The sequence below is a fragment of the Ovis aries genome, chromosome 17 (assembly GCF_016772045.2).
Source record: "Ovis aries strain OAR_USU_Benz2616 breed Rambouillet chromosome 17, ARS-UI_Ramb_v3.0, whole genome shotgun sequence".
NCBI classification, from domain to species: domain Eukaryota; kingdom Metazoa; phylum Chordata; class Mammalia; order Artiodactyla; family Bovidae; genus Ovis; species Ovis aries.
This window is the reverse complement of record NC_056070.1, coordinates 16,941,529-16,960,737: the sequence shown is the minus strand read 5'-3', so window position 1 is coordinate 16,960,737 and position 19,209 is coordinate 16,941,529. Positions and strand designations below refer to the sequence as shown.

Sequence of the window (19,209 nt, the reverse complement as noted above, 5' to 3'; positions counted from 1 at the left end):
GACTGTTGCTTCCTGACCTGCATACAGATTTCTCAAGAGGCAGGTTAGGTTGTCTGGTATTCCCATCTCTTTCAGAATTTTCCACAGTGTATTGTGATCCACACAGTCAAAGGCTTTGGCATAGTCAATAAAGCAGAAATAGATGTTTTTCTGGAACTCTCTTGCCTTTTCAATGATCCAGCAGATGTTGCCAAGTTGATCTCTGGTTCCTCTGCCTTTTCTAAAACCAGCTTGAACATCAGGAAGTTCATGGTTCACGTATTGCTGAAGCCTCGCTTGGAGAATTTTGAGCATTACTTTACTAGCATATGAGATGAATGCAATCGTGCAGTAGTCTGAGCATGCTTTGGCATTGCCTTTCTTTGGGATTGGAATGAAAACTGACCTTTTCCAGTCCTGTGGCCACTGCCGAGTTTTCCAAATTTGCTGGCATATTGAGTGCAGCACTTTCACAGCATCATCTTTCAGGAGTTGAAAGAGCTACACTGGAATTCCATCACCTCCACTAGCTTTGTTCGTAGTGATGCTTTCTAAGGCCCATTTGACTTCACATTCCAGGATGTCTGGCTCTAGGTGAGTGATCACACCATCGTGATTATCTTGGTCTTGAGGATCTTTTTTTGTACAGTTCTTCTGTGTATTCTTGCCACCTCTTCTTAATATCTTCTGCTTCTGTTAGGTCCATACCATTTCTGTCCTTTACCAAGCCCATCTTTGCATGAAATGTTCCCTTGGTATCTCTCATTTTCTTGAAGAGATCTCTAGTCTTTCCCATTCTGTTCTTTCCTCTATTTCTTTGCATTGATCGCTGAAGAAGGCTTTCTTCTCTCTCCTTGCTATTCTTTGGAACTCTGCATTCAGATGCTTATATCTTTCCTTTTCTCCTTTGCTTTTCACTTCTCTTCTTTTCACAGCTATTTGTAAGGCCTCCTCAGACAGCCATTTTGCTCTTTTGCATTTCTTTTCCATGGGGATGGTCTTGATCCCTGTCTCCTGTACAATGTCACGAACCCTCCGTCCATAGTTTATCAGGCACTCTATCTATCAGATCTAGGCCCTCAAATCTATTTCACACTTTCACTGTATAATCATGAGGCATTTGATTTAGGTCATACCTGAATGGTCTAGTGGTTTTCCCTACTTTCTTCAATTTGAGTCTGAATTTGGCTGTAAGGAGTTCATGATCTGAGCCACAGTCAGAGAGTCTAAGCCACAGTTCTTAGATCCCTAAATCACTAGGATTCTAAATCTGTGTTCTTCAGTACGTAACCAGTGGCCACACATAGCTTCTGAGCACTTGAAATGGAGCTAGTCTAAACTGAGATGTGCTCTAAGTATAAAATACACACCAGGTTTTAAAGAGTTAGTATAAAATAAAGTATGTGAGACAGTTTGGCTACATTGGGTTAAATAAAATATTTTATTAAAATCAACCCCCCCAACTTGTTTTTATTTAGTATAGTTACAAAAATTCAAAACTGCTTCTGTACCATTTTAGACCTTCAAAACAAAGGGATCATAATCTATTTTTAGGGACTTCTTATTGTGTAATGGTTAATGCTTCAGTATTGAGATCCTCATGCCTCTAAAAGTCAAGTCAAAACTCATATCTACCCCAAACTAATACAACCTGCATGGCAGATATTTACCACCTAGTAACTCTTTTTTTTTAAAAAATTATTTGTGTGCATATTGTCTTAGTTGAAACATGTGGATCTTTTAGTTGCTACATACGGGATCTTTTGTTGTGCTGTGGGAACTCATACTTGTGGCATGTGGGATCTCGTTCCCTGACCAAGGATGGAACCGGGGCCCCCTGCATTAGGAGTGCAGAGTCTTAGCCACTGGACTACCAGGGGAGTCCCATCACCCAGTAACTCTTAGTTACTCTCCATGGGGTCCATGCAGTCCATGGGGTTGCAAAGAGTCAGACACGACTGAGCGACTGAACTGAACTCTCCGTTGAGGTCTTGTGAAAGTTCTGTGGTTGCAATAATGAGTGTTCACCCCTATGCTTATTGTCTCAACTATATCAAAAGATTATCAGGAAAGACACCAAAATGTTAACAGTGATCATTTCTGGGTAGTGGGGTATTGATTCATTTTTTCATTTTTTTCATGATCTTTCAGGCTTTCAACAAACAATGAGGGCTGTTATGCTTCTTCATCAGAAAAATGTATCTTTAAATTTCAGTGTGAATGAGCTCTTGAAGTGTATAAACACCTTGAATATGTAAAAAAGAGGTCAACTTAAGAGGAACTATTTCAACACGCTTTCATCTGCTTTGCTCCATTTCCAAATTTTCTATAGCGAATAGGCTGCTTCTACCAAGGGAAAAAGTACACTTCATTTAAAAATGCACCATCCACCTACCCTTTTAACCTTAAAGCTAAGTTAATTTGAATGACGGTTTCCTTAGAACTGACGCTTCTATCTCTGCTGTATTAGACTGTAGAAGAAACAGTTGGGGTTTTAGCTTCAGTCATATGCCAGAATAGCTATTTAAATATTTTTATACCTTACCGTCCACCAGAACAGCATTTAGTTTGAGTCTATGCAGGAGATAGGGGGGAAGCTCCGAGGATATCTGAGTATGTCACCATGTAAGTGGTTTAGGTTTTACTGCAAGAAGGCCCATGTGAAGGGGCGCCATTTGCAGGGGTCTTGCAGCCAGAGTGAGGATAACACTCCTATGTGCTGTCCAGACCAGCTCAGACTGCCACAGACGTGCACACTCAGGAGGGCTCTAGCTTCGGTACACACACACACACACCACACGCACGCACGCACGCATGCACGTGTGGTGCACCCCATCCCAGTCCTACTACCCACCCCCTGCAGTTGCTTTTCTCTCTTGCCTTCTACTCTCAGAGGTCAGACCCACTGCCCAGCTTGCTTCCGGTACCACAGGGTGTGTGCAGGGCTGTGGCATCTGTGTGTGGGTGAGCGAGACCCACGCCAGCTCTGCTGTCTGCCCTGCTGCCTCAGGAGTGAGCTGGGCTTCTCAAGGACTGCCAGGAGTGACGGGTTAGCCTGGCAACGTTCTACTCATTGAACTGTTTTTCTTTCTTCTTGAAGCCAAGTGCCTCTTTCCAGCTCTCACGAAGCAGCAGCCTTTGGGAATAAGGGTACTTGGTGTGTGCGCGGCAGAACTTACTGTTGGTGGTGAAGATGATCTCTCCCTCCTGGGGGGCGGGATCTGGGTCCTGGACGACCTGCAGGGCTCCCACAGTCCGGACAGCAGGGTCCAAAGTGACCGAGCTTTCGTTCACGGTCGTGTCGCTTGCGCCTGTGATCTGGTTGGTGGGTGGACCTCCCAGAGATCCCTCGTAGTCCGTGGGCAAGTCGTCCAGGCAGTCGGCGTTGGGCTGACAGGAGCAGAAAAGGACCTGTTCTTAGTGGACATCATCAAGTCAGGGATGAGACGTCTACAGCCTCAATTTTTTGTCCTGCCGGAAACTAAGACTTTTACTGTTTTCTTCCTGAATCACTTTATTTAAAGACATTCCACAATATAGTTCCTGTAATTAACATGAAAACATCTTCCAAAATTTTCTTTCCAAATTCTCTGTTTAGCTCTAGAGACAAGGTTTTAATTCCAGGAGTAGTAATATCCATACATAAATAAAATTAGTTAAGGGGAATAATATGACATTTATTTATAATAATATAGCTCTTCCTTTATGTATATAGTGTTTACTTCTCATAATAGGAAGTAGATGACAGCCTGATAATTTGCCCCAAAGACCCATATGTTGTTTGCAAATGAACTAATGGCATGAGAGGAGAGACAGAGTAAGACTCATCGTGAATTATTTATCAGAGACACACACATATACACAAACAAACACACACACAAAAGCACAAGCATTTGTTGTTAACATAAGCCAGAAAACTAGCTGGAGAAAAAAGTCCTATTTGTAGAACATACAATTGATCACATATTTGTCAAATTCTCTATATTAAAATCTTAAAATTATAAGACAAGGGTGAAACCACCCAGTGTAATTACCTGCTCACTCCAGGAGCCTTGTGGCCCTAGTCCTTCACAGCTGCACTTGAAACAGATAGAAATGGGGGCTCCCTATTTGATAAAACAGCCTGTGTTAACTATTTTCTTATTGGGCTATCTTACAGTCTTACTCTGGTTTTAGTTCTGCTGGCTGAAGTGGTATTGAATATATGACTATCTCCTCCACGAGCAGCTTTTGAAAAATTATTTTCAATTGTTCTGCCCCTGCCCAAACTCATAGAAATTATTTTTAAAAGCTGGGGGGTGGAGAGATATGATCTTGAGAAGTAGTAGGAATAACTATTTATCTTTTTTTTTTTTTTTTTTGGCGTCAGTCTGAACAGCAACATTGCCTTGAGTGATGACAATGACTCGGCTTTGAATCCTTCAAGGCTTAGGTAAGGAGAACCCTGCATTGACACTGATTGAATTAACATCACAAAGGCCAGATTGGGTGCAAAGTTCAAAGAGACAATCTACAACTCATGGACTCACTGGGAGCACAAAGCAAGGAGTTCAACCTGCTAGACTCCTGTGCTGGATTTCCATTCTGAAACCACAAATCCTGAGCTCCATACCTGCGTTTCCAGCAGTTGGCTGGAAATCTCCATCATCCCACAAAACCCTCAAATTCAGCTCATTCCCTCTCCCCTGAGTTCTCTTTTCTTTCTGTTTTCTCCATTTCCAGTGGCAGTGAGTCAATTCATTGAAATTCGAGCGGTCAAAAGTCAACTCACAGAATTGACCTACTGAGATGACTGACAGGAGCAGGTATGTTCTGCATACTTTTCACCCCATTACCAGTCTCCCCATCTCCTCTTCCCAGTATGCTCCATTCTCCACTTTCTCACCAGAGTACTTAAAAAAAACCATAGGTATGATTTTTTTTTTAATCCCCTAAAGAATGAATGATAAGCTCCTTACTATAGCAAACAGGCAGTGTACAGTCTGGCCCCAGCCTACTTTTCTGGCCTTACCTTCAGCCTTTGGAATATCTCCTATTTCAGTGCCTTAGCACGTGCTGTTCCTCTCCTCAGGATGACGTTTGTCCCAACCATCCCCTTCCCCTCGCCCATGCCAAGGGTCAAGCTTACCCTGGTGAACTTCTACTCACCCCTCAAATCCCAGGCCAAAATGCCCCTTTACTGAGTGGTGCTCCCTCCCAAGTAGTCACCTTTGCTACTGTAAGTTTTCACACTTCTCCAACTCTCTCGAACTCATTTGTTACTGTGTTTGTCTCACTCTACTCGTCTACAAGCTTTTTTGTTTTTTAATTCCAATTTTATGGAGATATAATTGGCATGGAATATTGTATTAAAGTTGTACGATTTGATACACGTACATATTGCGAAATGATCACAATAAGTTTAGTTAATATCCACTACCTCACACGGTTCCAAATTTTTTATTCTTCTGATGAGAACTTTTAGGATCTACTTTCTTAGCAACTTTAAAAAATACAACACAGTGTTGTGAACTACGGTCACCACGCTGAACATTATATCCCCAGGTATTATTTTATAACTGGAGGTTTGTACCTCCTGACACCCTCACCCAATTTCACCACCCGCCCTCGCCCCGACCTCTGGTAATCACCGGTCGGTTTTCTGTTTTTATTCCATGTGGATTCCACATACAAGTGAGACATAAGCTTCTTAAAGTGAATCAACTACACTGATCTTGAATTCTAAGCCCTCACATGAAGTGAAGTGAAGTGAACTCGCTCAGTCGTGTCCGACTCTTTGTGACCCCATGGACTGTAGCCGGCCAGGCTCCTCTGTCCATGGGATTCTCCAGGCAAGAAAACTGGAGTGGGTTGCCATTTCCTTCTCCAGGGGATCTTCCCAACCCAGGGATCGAACCTGGTCTCTCGCATGGCAGGCAGATGCTTTATCTTCTGAGCCACCAGGGAGTACCCACACATAGCCCTCGCATAGTGCCTGACAATTATTAAGGGCTTGATAAATGTCAATTGGGAAATTTTATGTAAAGTCTCAGTTTATTGCTCTGAAAACTTGGGAATATTAGTATCTGCCCAGATTTAGATCAATGAAGGGAAGATTTGAGAAAATACTTAAAAAATTCAATTTTTGTGCAAAGCTAAAGTATACCTTTGAAGGGTAGCAAAATGTGCGACCCCAAAATATGCTACTTTGGCAAAAGGATTGTTTTACATAGACACAATTGAGAAGTAGGTAAAGAAAGGCTCTCCCCACCTCTTGCCTAAAAGCAGGACATAAATTTGTAAGGGTGTTTCTCTCTTCTACTAGGAAGAGGACATTCTCATCATCAGCTGCTGCGTGATTTTGATACCAAATTGGAAATACAACAAACCTGACTGACATGCCCTTATCTGCCATTCGTTCCCCCATATACTTAACTTTCCACAATTTGCTGTCCTAGAAACTCAAAGTCCTTTCCTTTTGTCTCATCACTTCTCTAAAAATTTCTTGCTCTTTTTTTTTTTTTTTTGGCTGTGTGGCATGGCATGTGGGATCTTAGTTCCCTCACAAGGGATGGAATCCATGCCCCGTGCATGGGAAGGGTGGAGTCTTAATCACTGGACTGCAGGGAAGTCCCTATTGCTGCTTTTTGAAAATGCTATATAAGCTGAAGTTCTAACCAGCTCTGTGAGTCACTCATTACCAAGTGCTCTTGTGGCTACTCATGGCTCATATACTGTTTGATTTTCTCTTGCTAATCTGTCATTTACAAGTCTCATTTATAGGGACCAGCTGGCAAAACTAGAAGAAAAAAATGAATTTTCCCTCCTCTATTCTATGTAAAGATGTTCGTGAGCATGTCCAGTTGTGTGGGGGTAGCAGGGAGGAGTTCCCGGTAAGGATACTGTGCTGGTTGTCTTCCAGCCATAAACGTCTGAATGTGACCATAGATGGAATAACAACTGATATATTTTTCAAAATGTTGACTTTGCTTGTTGATCACATTCCTGCTTGCTTTCTTTTTATGAAATTATTTTTATTAATTTTGATGCAGCATGTTCACTTTTACTTTGTGGGCTAGGAGGAATAGTGTTATGTTTTTAAGAGAAGGGAGTAGAGGAAAAGAGAAACAGTGGATTAGCTCAGGGAGACTGTTAGCGTGAGCAGGCATGAATAATTTGGCTTAGCTATAGTATTAATATTTAACAGACCAACCTTGCAGAACCTCACGGTTTATATCCATTCAAAATGGTTCATCAAAATAGAGTAATATTTTGAAAAGAAAACCACTTTATATACCACTAAGAGAAATTACAATCATAATGTTTAGTAAGAGGTGTCAAAAGCCATCTGTAAGTGAACAGCATATAGGTATTCAAATTCAGGTTAGCAGGGAAACTCGTCAAATAAACCAACTGCTAAATAGTTAGGGACTAGTAAATACACCAACTCCATGGGATTTTCTATTCATTAACAATCATCCTAGTCATACCAGGATAATAGTGACGGGAGACCGTGCTTGCTGGGATAAAAAAGGCCTGTGTTATGTGGTGCCTTATAAGAGTGCTTAGTGATGTGTTCGGTCATTCTGCAAAGACACCCCTAAACCTTACTGGAGAGAAAGGAGGATGAAGCACTTGAATGTAGATAAAGGGATGAAAATGCTCTGACAATAAAGGACTCCCCCACCCACCCTTTTCAGTTCAGTCTTTTATTTCTCGTGGCAAAATATAATGGGGAAAGATACCATTGTGATGGGAGTTTCACAATCCATGAGCCTCGCTCTCATTCTTTAGCTCGTTTTAGAGAAACCTTTTACAAAAATGAAAATGTCCCCAGCCCTAAGCTTCCCACTTGTTTTTATTTGCCTTAGCGCACAAGCAGGCACAAGATTACTCAGTTAAAAACAATAGAAGACAGACCAAAATCAAACACAAAGCCCTGTATTTGGACAGTCTAGTGGATCAGGATTATAGCCAAGTCTTTGGTGAATGGACATTCCTCAAAGGAGAATCAGGGTGAATTTCATAAACACCCCTCTGTGACTGGCAGCCTTCCCACTCTGAAGGCCTACAAAGCCACAAACACTTACTGAGCTCTAAGCACGTGTAAGGGATCCAGAGATGAAGGACAAACAGGCACCAATTATCAGAGAGGCTGACAGGCTCTTTTCAATTTTCTTTGATGGGGAAGAAATGGAGCAAAAGGAGTTTAAAAAAAATTATAAAACAACTTCTTTGAGCTGCATGAAAAGGGTTTCAGTTAGCTATAGGAAGTTTTTCCTAATTGAGAAGGCTGTGAGCCTGTCCATTTACACAGTGAGTTCTAAGAATGGACTGAAAACATCCTCTCTTTGGTATAATGTAAGCATGGTGCTACCATGCTTAAAGGTTTGGAGAACAGTATCCTAAATTGGTCCCTGATCCAGACTTCAGTACCATCCTCCAGGACAAAGCACCAGGGAGGCATGGGGGCAGCCATATGCCTCAGTGCTTCATGAGAGGCAGCCTGCATGCCTGCCTTCTTCTTCATAGAGGACGTTCTGTTCTCTGGGGCCAGCTTGAGTGGTGTCATGTTCCTGTTTGACTGGCCTTTAAGAATCCTTGACAAAATCCAAAGATGCTACTGACTTCTACTTTTTCGCAAGCGTGCTGAGTAAAATCCTATCCAGGCTGGACAAGAAACAATCTGTGGCCAGGATGCCCGATTACTAAAAGTTAAAATGTTATTCGTTTCTGGAAAGAAGCCCGAAGGCCACCTAATAATTCCCTTTTAAAAAACAATGATTAGCTGTATTCTTGAGGCATTTATGATTCTCAGATATTTACAAGGTCTGCAGAAGTTATACTTTCCCAGAAAAAGTCTGGAGTGGAATGCTATTTAGTATAAACTGTAAACACTGGCGGTGGTTTGGTTTCATTGTCCTGACCAAGAAGCCCTGGGGTTGAAACCTGGGAGCTTTGGAGATATCCTTAAGCAACAAGAAGTAGGTTAAAAACGATGTGACTGTCTACCTTTCACTGCAAACATGTTAAAGATTTTAGAACCCAAAGACACACATACACACATGTAAGTACACACATACATACATTTCCCTCCTCCCTGGTAAAAACCAGTTAGAGCCAGATATGTGAAACATGCAAACAGCGAGTTAAATTTTCTAAGTCATTAGTTCTGATAGAGACGCTGGGTTTTTTGCTCAGAGTTCATGTTCACTGTCATTGATTCTCACCTTGAATTTATTATGCATTGACAATACTGCTCTGAAAATTTAATGCATTGCCTTTTAAAATCTAGCTCAAAGCTACAGTCACACAAGTTGATTTGTGTTTGGTGTACTGACTGTAAGAAAAAATAATCAGCACACAGCTGGCAGAGGCAGCTGGTACAGGGCAGAAAATTCAGCCAGTCCGTGACCTCATGATGATTCAGGTGTGCCCTGTGCAACAGTCACTCTGATCTTCCTGGGATAATTAGCCTTTGGCATTAAATAAGGCCTTTGATTTCTGAGCTGATCCTTTCTTCTTCAGTGACATCTTGGGACTTTAAAAATTCTATTTCTTCTCTGCCATGAGTCGTGAGGAGTGACAAGAGGGAGGCTTCAGCAAAGCGGAGGGGGCGAGGGGGAAGAGGGTCTCTGTATGCTGCCGGTCCAGCTTCTCTTAGGCGGCACCTACGCTGTTCTCACATGTCTCCGCAGCCCTTGGGTCTGGAGGCCTGGTTTGCTTCCCACCCTCATGACAGCAGCTGGTGTCTCCCCAACCACCAGCCCATGGCCTTCACTCGATACGATCCCGGGAAAGTCCTTCCCTGGAGCATCAAGCCAGCCTGCTGGGCGATGTTGCGTGTACTGGGTGAGAGACTAAGTTTGCTAAAACCTGTAACCGAGGGTGCCAGCTTGATGGGAGTGCAGGAATTTAGGGCTTCTGGCTCTGGTTTCCTGCTCTCTCAAGCTCTCGCAGAGATGTGAGTTTAGCAGAGGCCACCAAGCCAGATGCCCAGAGGCTGACCTCTCTGCCCCTTGTCCGGAAGAGCGTGTCTCCTCCGGAAGCTGGGCGATGGTGGGGAAAGCGTGGCAGCTGGGTCTGCCTGGCGACGGTGCAGGTAAATGACAAGAAGAGTGTCATCAGTGTAGCCCTGGCCTCTGCTGGTGGCTGACCTGCTATCACCCACTGCAGCCCGGAGGAGGAGCCTGTGAGCTGCTCAGGCAACATCTCGACTCACAGACAAAACAACAAACACGGTGGGAGGGTCACGATGTTCTCAGATGGAGACAAAGGGAGAGGAGACATGTGTCCAGATGTGGGAAAGGGCTCCCAGGGCCTCATCACGTGACGCCACTGCTCTGGGGTCGAGGGAACACAGACAACCCAGGGAGTTTTCTCCCTGCTGAGTGGGAAATGTGGAGAGACAGACACGACGAGGCTGTAGGCTGTACTGTGCTTACCGGGATCCCTAGGGCTTTAAGAATGTTCATCTTGCACATGGGACAGGTGCGATGGTCTAGAAGCCAGGGGTCAACACAGGACTTGTGGAAAAGATGCCTGCAATGAGAACCATACATCTTAGCGTGGCGGTAACTGTGGAGAGCACCGCGTCCACTCCAGCCCGGAGACTTGTCCAAAGTCAGGCACCGCTCAGCGGCAGAGCCAAGACTCTGGGACCTCCATCTCCGAACACCCGGGCCGATAAAGCTTTCTGTTACATCCTGTGGTCATACAGTCAGCATCTGTCTGGCTCCCGGGAGGGTCGTCTACAAACTGCAGCCAAGACTTCCAAGTTTCAGAAAAGACAGAGAACGTAGAAACAGAGAGATGTTTCTGGACAGAAAGACCCTTGAATGGAAAGAAGGCAAATGGGAGAAACTTGCACAGACTCTTCTGGGCTAACTTGACAGAGGCCACTTTTAAATCAATCCCGAATGTCTTGTCCCGCCATCAGGAGAAAACCACAAAACAGAGCCTCATTTCTATTGATATTCGGGTGACTCACAAAGGGCAGAAGAGCTCTTGGAAGCAATTCACAGCACAGGTGAGATTTTAAGCTGTTATGACTGGTGGTTGTTAGGTCAGAAACCAGGTGAGTGGTACTGTAAGCTTTACTGTTCAGCCTCAAGTGCCCACCCTCAGGAGCCTTCCTCTGTGTGGCAGGATAAGGGGGTGGCTTTTCACAGGTATGGGGGTAGAGGCTCCTAACTTCCTCTCAACTTGGCTCACAGGAGCCCACTCAGAGATATCAGGGGCTGCTTGAGTCAGAAGCTTGTCTTCTCATGGAAGTCTCACGAGACTCCAGACCACAGGCAGAAGTAGTCAGAATTTCCTGTCTGGAGCAAGAAGAGAGAGAACCGTCCATGTTAAGTATGCGGGCATCCTTAGCACACGCCACCCATGCCTGACTCCTCAACCTTGCACCATTCCTGGAATCCTTCCACACGCTTCCCTCACTCTGGTGTTCTACTATTCTAACGATTCTAAGAGTTTGTGTTGGAAGGCTTTAGGCTCAAACGCTTACAAAGGACCTCTGAAATCAGAGAAGAAGCACCACTTCTGCAAGTGACGTGAAGAACCCATGTGCCAAGGCTGGGACTGGCAGTGGACAGGAAATGATCAAATTGGGGATTAGGAAACAGAGAGGAGCCTCCTGGATGCGCCCTGTGTTTTCAGGTGATTGTTGAGATGCCCTACAGATTCCCTGATTAGAAGAAAACACATTACATTCATTCATTCCTTTATCCATGCATCCATCTGACAAGTAATATCTGCTAAGAACTGTGTCCTTGCTGGGAAATCTGCATGATAGTGATTTGGTTCCTTTTCTTTGGGAATGTAACAGGAGAGGCAGACACTAGTAAGAGAGAAATAAGCTACTTCATGATGACAGTGCTATATGTCTCATTAGAAGAACATGGTGTTAGCAGGGGGTGGGGGGAGCTTGTAACTGGAGATGGGCCCTAGTTTGGATGCACAGAGAAAGTTTCCCTGATGACGTGCTGAAGCTCAGACCTGAAGATTTACACAGATATGGTCCATGTGAAGGGGATGGGGGAGGAAGAAGGGTCTTCTAGGCAAAATGACTGGCTTGTACAGATGCCCCGACCTGGGCACAGGAAGACCGCCTGTCTTAGTGCAGCAGTGGGATGAAGGGGCTGATGCTCGACAAAGCATCCTGTCCCCCCCACCCCTGGGTTTGATCCCTGGTTTGGGAAGATCCTGTGGAGAAGGGCATGGCTACCCACTCCAGTGTTCTGGCCTGGAGAATTTAATGGACAGAGGAGCCTGGCAGGCTACAGTCCATGGGGTTGCAAAGAGTCAGACAGGACTGGGTGACTAACACACTTAACACTTTCTGTAACCCCTCACCCCAAAGCAATGATCAACCTCCCTATGTGCAGGTTCTACATTCAGAAAACAAGTTCCTAATCTGAATGTGCTCACTCACTGGTGGTGTTCCTGGTAAAATGGCAAATACTCTGGTCTCTCTGACTGTCCCTGGGAGGGCAGGCTCTGTGGCGTTTCCTGCACATATGCTGCGGACAGAAAGGCAGCAGGGCCAGTTACCTGTTTTAAGTCCCCAAGTCTCTCTGCCTCGTCTGTAAGATGAAGATACCCCTATTCCTCCCCGAGTCTGCCAGGCACAGGAGCCAGTACTTACCACCCTAGGTGATTTCTTGCTCTGCCCTGGTCATTCTTCCATCTCCTCTGGGAGGGTCAGTTTTATGTGTTCGCTTGGTTCGGCTATAGTATCAGTTATTCAGTCAAACACTGAGGGTATTCTGCAGAAGGGATTCATACCTACAATCTGACTTTATATACAGTAAGTCCCCTACATACGCGCCTTCCAGCTGTGAACTTTTTCAAAGATGAGGAAGTGCATTCCATCCATGTCAGGGGTGAGTGAAATCGCAGACTGCCCTCCATTTGTTAGTTGAGTACCTAAGCTAGCTTCGTTGGACTTACGAACAAATTGGACTTAACAAACGGGGTCTTGGAACAGAACTCGTTTGTATGTAGAGGACTGATTTACTGCAAAGGAGACTATTCTAAATAATCCAGGTGGGCCTGAGCAATCAGTTGAAGAGCCTTGCTGCTGCTGCTGCTGCTAAGTTGCTTCAGTCGTGTCCGACTCTGTGCGATCCCATAGACGGCAGCCCACCAGGCTCAGCCTTAAGACCAAACAAAACTGGTTTCCCCGAGGAGGGAAAAACTGCCTCAAGATGGCAGCATCAGCCCCTGCTCAGCGTTTCCAGCCAGTAGACCTGGCCTTCAGATTTCAGGCTTACCAGCCCTATAATCAGAAAAGCCAATTCCTTGAGAAGATGTAGTGGGCTATAGTGGCCATCTGGAGAACTCTGACTGGTACATCCTAAAATGAGACTGTAAGCTCTCTGAGAGCACAAACTTTTCATTTGCCTAATTCACTGTTAGATCCCCAGCAGCTAGACTAGATTTTGGCACACAAATGATGCTCCAGAAATATTTCCTACATGAATGGATATTTATCTAAAGGCTGGCACTGCTCACTGCCTGCTCACGGCCATCAAGTCCATGAACGCGTTCTTTCTAAACTTTTCCACCTTCATTGCCTCTTTCCTTCTCGCTGTGCTGCCCCCTCATTCGTGATCTCATTAACTCTCTTTCTGGATTGTTGTAATAACATCAGAACTGCTCCCCATGCCACCAGTCTTTCCCTGTTCTTTTCATCCCACTCATCCTTGCCAGATTTATCTTCCTAAAATAAAGTGTTAGCGACGTCACCCTCTTGTTCTTTCTGGTCTGAGCTAGGAGCTGGGTATTGAGATGAATAAGACAAGGTCTCTTCCATAGTGCTTCAGAGGTTCCCTGGGAGTTGCAACAGAAAAGGTCATTGAAAGGCCACTCTCTGGGATCCACTGTTTTCTGGCTGTTTGATCTTAGGCAAGCCTTAGCTCTCCAAGACTTTAATCCTTTTCCCAATCAAATTTTATTTTATAGGTATGAAGTTTGTGAGTGATCGAGTCTGTGTGTGTGTGTGTGTGTGTGTGTGTGTGTGTGTGTGTGTGTGTATGAAAGAGAGAGGAAATAAATAACGCCCATGAAGCTTAAACCGTTAAGTCCTGGCCCTCCTTAATTGTAAGCTACCATTCATCCTATTAATACCACTATTATATCTTGTTTTTAGATATTATGTTATCACTCTGATTTCTACTTTAAACTTTCTAATGCTAAAAGCAAGTAACTGCAAATTAAAAAAGAAATCAAAGGGAGACCTAAGGGCAACAGAAACAGTGTTGAAATGATACATAGGGTGATCATGCCTATATTCTTATAACTGGGATTGCAAAACAGTTTTTTTCCTCTCATACGGAAAGAAAAATAGAAGTCACTAGACTAAATAAATAAAGGAATAGGGAGGAAATCTGGAGTTTAGCGAAATGCACCAACAGTTTAATAAACATCTCTAAGGCAACGTCTATCTCGGTTTGTTCAGTCTGTAAGACTCACAGCAGGGCGCTGTCCCTTCCCATGCTTTAACAAAGACTGCATGAGAAAGTCCACAGAAAGGAACAACAGAATGATAATCTGTCTCCTAACAATCCTGACAGACTAGAAGTACAGCTGACAGTTGACCAAAACACCTCTCCTTCCTTATTCATCAAAGAGAAATGCACCTTCTATAAAGCGTCCTTCAAAGCCCTGACAAAAGATGATGTCAACTGCAACACAATGCTGAGATGATTACGAATAAGATAATCATGGAAGTTCTCAATTTGGGGGCCAGTAATGACAAACCTTTGCTAAACTTGTTTCCACATCTATTGATTCTCTTTTAATTAATTTTTTTTATTAAAAATTGTTTTTATGGAGTATAGTTGATTTACAATATTGTGTTAGTTTTGGGTGTACAGCAAAGGTAATCGGTTATACATACCCATATATCCACCCTTTTTTTAGATCCTGGGGCTTTCTTTTTGGCACCAATGCAAGCTGTTTCATTCCCCTTGATGAAACAGTGCTCAAAGAATGCGAGTCACTCAGGGACCACAGAATTCCATTCTTCTAGGCAACCTGTTTAAATAAGATCTATCCAGCGCTTCTGTTGTTGTTGTTCAGTGACTAAGTTGTATCCGACTCTTTTGCAACCCCATGGACTATAACCGGCCAGGCTCCTCTGCCCATGACATTTCCCAGGCAAGAATACTGGAGTGGGTTGCCATTTCCTTCTCCGGAGGATCTTCCCCATCCATGATTCTATGGGGAGTTAGAATGTTTCTTCAGAGTTTCTGAATCTTCTTTGCAAAGTTGTTAATGAATTAAAGAGTCAGCGTTTAATTAATAAACGTGAATTTAATTAAGAAACAATATCTACCGGTTACTGAAAGCTATCAAGCATATTATATATATTATTAATTCAAAACAGCTCTATGAGGTGGAAATTACTATTCCCATTTTATGGAGGAGGAAGCTGAATCTGCTTAAAGTAAAGTAAATTATCCAAAGAGCTAATAAACTGCAGCCGCTGTTGCTGTTTAGTTGCTCAGTCGTGTCTGACTCTTTGCGACCCTGTGGACTGTAGCCCTCCAGGCTCCTCTGTCCCTGGGATTCTCCAGGCAAGAATCTTGGACCTGGTTGCCATTCCCCTCTGCAGGATAAACTGCAGCATTAGGACTCAAACCAAATCTACACTCTATTGTCCTTCCTCGCTGCACTGAATCGTCATGAGCAAGACAGGGGAGTTGGAGGAACTGAAAGTTTCATTCTTTCTCAGTGTATGTTTTGTGCTCCAGGAGCCCAGTTACAGACTGTTATGGACTGAGCAAAACCAGCGGAAAAGTCATCTGCCTTAAGTTGTATTCAGCTGATTATAGCAGAGAAACGCTATCAAATATTGGTTGCATCAGATCTACACTCAGCTATCAGCCTGCTCGAGTTTATTCAGGAAGATGGTAAAACTGGTCTCGAAATGTTCTGTTCTCCCTCATTCTCCACTGCCCAATAAATCTGGTAAATGTTATTTGGCAGCTCTGCACAAATGTTCAGATTCTTATCATGAAGTTCCATAGAAAGAAAGATCCACTTTTCCCGAGGCTCTTCCCAGTGTGGTCTGGTTTCTCTTTCCTGCCTGAGCTTTCTCAAATACAAATATATCACTCCCCACACTGGAAGCGCTTCAGCTGCCCCACTGCCTACAACACAAAGTCACAGCACACGAAGAAGGCTCGCTCAGTCCGGCCCTTGTCACATCTTCTGCCCCACCCCCATGTTTACCCCACATTTTCACCCTAACTCTGCAACGTCCTGCTCAATTAAAAAATTTTATTCTGGTATGGCAAACCTTGCTCATAATTCAAGCAAGTCACAGCTCAGATGTCCCTTCTCTTCCTCGAACATCCCACTCTTTTCCTCCAAACTCTGCCAAGGAGAGTTGGTTTCTTTTCTTTTTCTGCCTACTCTGTTTTCTTACTTATGCTGCAGCAGCTGAGTATATGCTCCAGTTTCAGGGACTGAAGACCCCTCCTAAGCTTTGCGATCTCTGGCAATTAATTTAAGTTGCCTGTTATTCAGTTTCCTATGTTTTATGACAATGTCCTTTAATTGACAACACTCTGAAGTAATAGTTCGCTATAACCCGACAGAGGGTTTTTACTACGAAAGAAGGACAAAGAACACAAACAGCAAATGAAGCTCAAACGTTAGTAGAAGGAAAGAAATAATAAAAGATTAGAGCAGAAACAAATGTTAAAAAGACAGCAGAGAAGACTAATGAAACTAAGAGCTGGTTTTTGAAAAGATAAACTAAATTTACAAGTTCCTTAGCTAGATTCACAAAGCAACAAAGAGAGAGAACCCAAAGAAATAAAATAAAAAATGTTGCAGGTGATGTTACCACTGATAACCACAGAAGTTCAAGTGATTACAAGAAAATATTGTAAACATTATATGCCAACAAATTGAATAACCTAGAAGAAATGAATACATTTCTAGAAATGCAATAACAGAATGAAGGGTAAATGTCAAATAATTGTCTCAATAAATGCAGAAGAAGCATCTGACAAAATACAACATTTATGAGAAAAACTCTTAACAAAGCAGTTATGGAGGGAAAGTATCTCAACATAATGAAGGCCATTACAAACTCACAGCTAATACCATATTCCACAGTGAAAAGCTGAAAGTATGTCCTCTAGCCACTTTTATTCAACATAGTATTGAAAGTATTAACCAGAGCACTTAGACAAGAAAAAGAAGACATCTAAATTGGAAAGGAAGAAATATACTGTTACTATTTGCAGATGACATGATATTATACAAAAAGCACCCTAAAGACTCCTTCAAAAACTGTTAGAATGCATGAATTCAGTAAAGTTGCAGGATACAAAGTCAAAGCTCAAAAATATGTTGCATTTCTATACATGAATAACAAACTATTGGATAAAGAAATTAAGAAAATGATACCGTCTACAACTGCATCAAAGAGAATAAAATATTTAGGAATCAATTTAACCAAGGAGATGAAAGACAGCGTATTGAAAACTATAAGACACTACTGAAAGACCCTGAAGAAGACACAAATAAACGGAAAGATATTCCTTGCTATGGACTGGAAGAGTCAGTATTGTTCAAATGTCCATATTACCCAGAGCAAGTTACAGACTTAGTGCAATCTCTATCAAAATTCCAATGAAATTTTTCAAAGAAATAGAACAAACAATCCTAAAATCCTTAGGAAGCCACCATTCCCCTTCAATGAGCCAAAAGAAGCACTGAGAGAGAACAAAGCTGGAGGCGTCACATTGCCTGACTTCAAACTATATTATAAAGATACAGAAATTAGAAAAGTATGGTACTGGCATAAAAATAGACACATAGGTCAATACAGCAGAACAGAGAGCTCAGAATAAATCCACATATCTATGGCCAATTAACTTATGACAAAGGAATCAAGAACATACAGTTGAAAAAAGGACAGTTTCTTCAATAAATGATTTTGGGAAGACTGGACAGTCTCATGTAAGAGAATGAAACTCCAACTATCTTATACCAGATATAAAAATGAACTCAAAGGAATTAAACCTGAATGTAAGACCTGAAATCCTAAATCTCATAGAAGAAAACGTAAGCGAGAAGCTCGTTAACAGGTCTTAGAGATAAGTTTTTAAAATCTGACAACAAAGCCAAAAGCATCAAAAGCCAAAATAAACAAGTGGGACTACATCAAATAAAAAAGCTTCTGCATAGCAAAGGAAACCATCAAAAAATAAATAAATACAAAGAAAACTTTCTGAATAGGGGAAAATATTTGCAAATCAGGTATCCAATAAGGAGCTAATATCCAAAGTATATAAAGAGCTCATACAACTCAATAGTAAAAAGCTCCCAAACGGTCCAACTAAGGAATGGACAGAAGCTCTGAACAGACATTTTTCCAAAGAAGACATCCAGATTGCCAACAGGCATATGAAAATATATTCAGCACTTTTAATCATCAGGAAAGTGCAAATCAATACAAAAATGAGACATCATCTCACACCTATCAGAATGGCTATTATCAAAAAGACAACAAATAATAACTATCACTGAAGATGTAGAGAAAGAGAACCCTCATGCTCTGCTGGTGGAAAATAAAACTAGTATAGCTGGATGGAGAACAGTATGGAGGTTCCTCAAAAAATTAAAAATAGAACTACCATAAGAGGCAGCAATTCTGCTATGTATTTGTCCACAGAAAACGCAGGTACTAACTCTAATATACGCACCCCCATGGCCGCTGCAGCATTATTTACAACAGCCAAACCCGGAGACAACCACTGATAGATAAATGGATAAAGAAACTGTGGTGTATACATACACAATGAAATATTATTTGACCATAAAAAGGATGAAATCTTGCCATTTGTGACAACAGGACTAACCCTTGCAGTCATTTTGTTAAATGGATAAGTCAGATAGCGAAAGACAAATACCACATGACCTCTCTCATATGTGAAATCTAAAGACAGACAGACAGAAGCTCATAGATACAGGGGACAGGTTGGTGCTTGCCAGAGGTGTGGGATGAGGAGTCGGAGATAGGGGTGAAGGGGGTCAAAAGGGGAAGAAAGAGACAAGTTTTGTTAGTGATTAGCTAATGTCATTCCAGTGAATTGATAACCACTGACTGCATGTTGATCTTATATTCAGAAAACCTGAAAACTATTTTGCCTGTTCTGATACATTTTTAATAGCAATTATTCTGTTGGTAAAAAATATTTCTTGCTAATTTTTTTGCCCAAACTC

At 42.6% G+C, this 19,209-nt stretch overlaps 1 protein-coding gene across 4 annotated transcripts in view; it reads right to left on the bottom strand.

Moving 5' to 3' along the window:
- RNF150 (ring finger protein 150) overlaps window positions 1-19,209 on the bottom strand; it is a 286,972-nt gene that overhangs the window by 57,055 nt on the left and 210,708 nt on the right. For all 4 annotated transcript variants that reach the window (XM_060400648.1, XM_060400650.1, XM_042234321.2 and 1 more), the window contains exons 5-6: window positions 10,404-10,500; window positions 3,159-3,369 (exon numbers count right to left, since the gene is read on the bottom strand). In XM_060400648.1, the coding sequence (XP_060256631.1) occupies window positions 3,159-3,369; window positions 10,404-10,500 (308 nt within the window). The remainder of the gene's footprint in view (window positions 1-3,158; window positions 3,370-10,403; window positions 10,501-19,209) is intronic.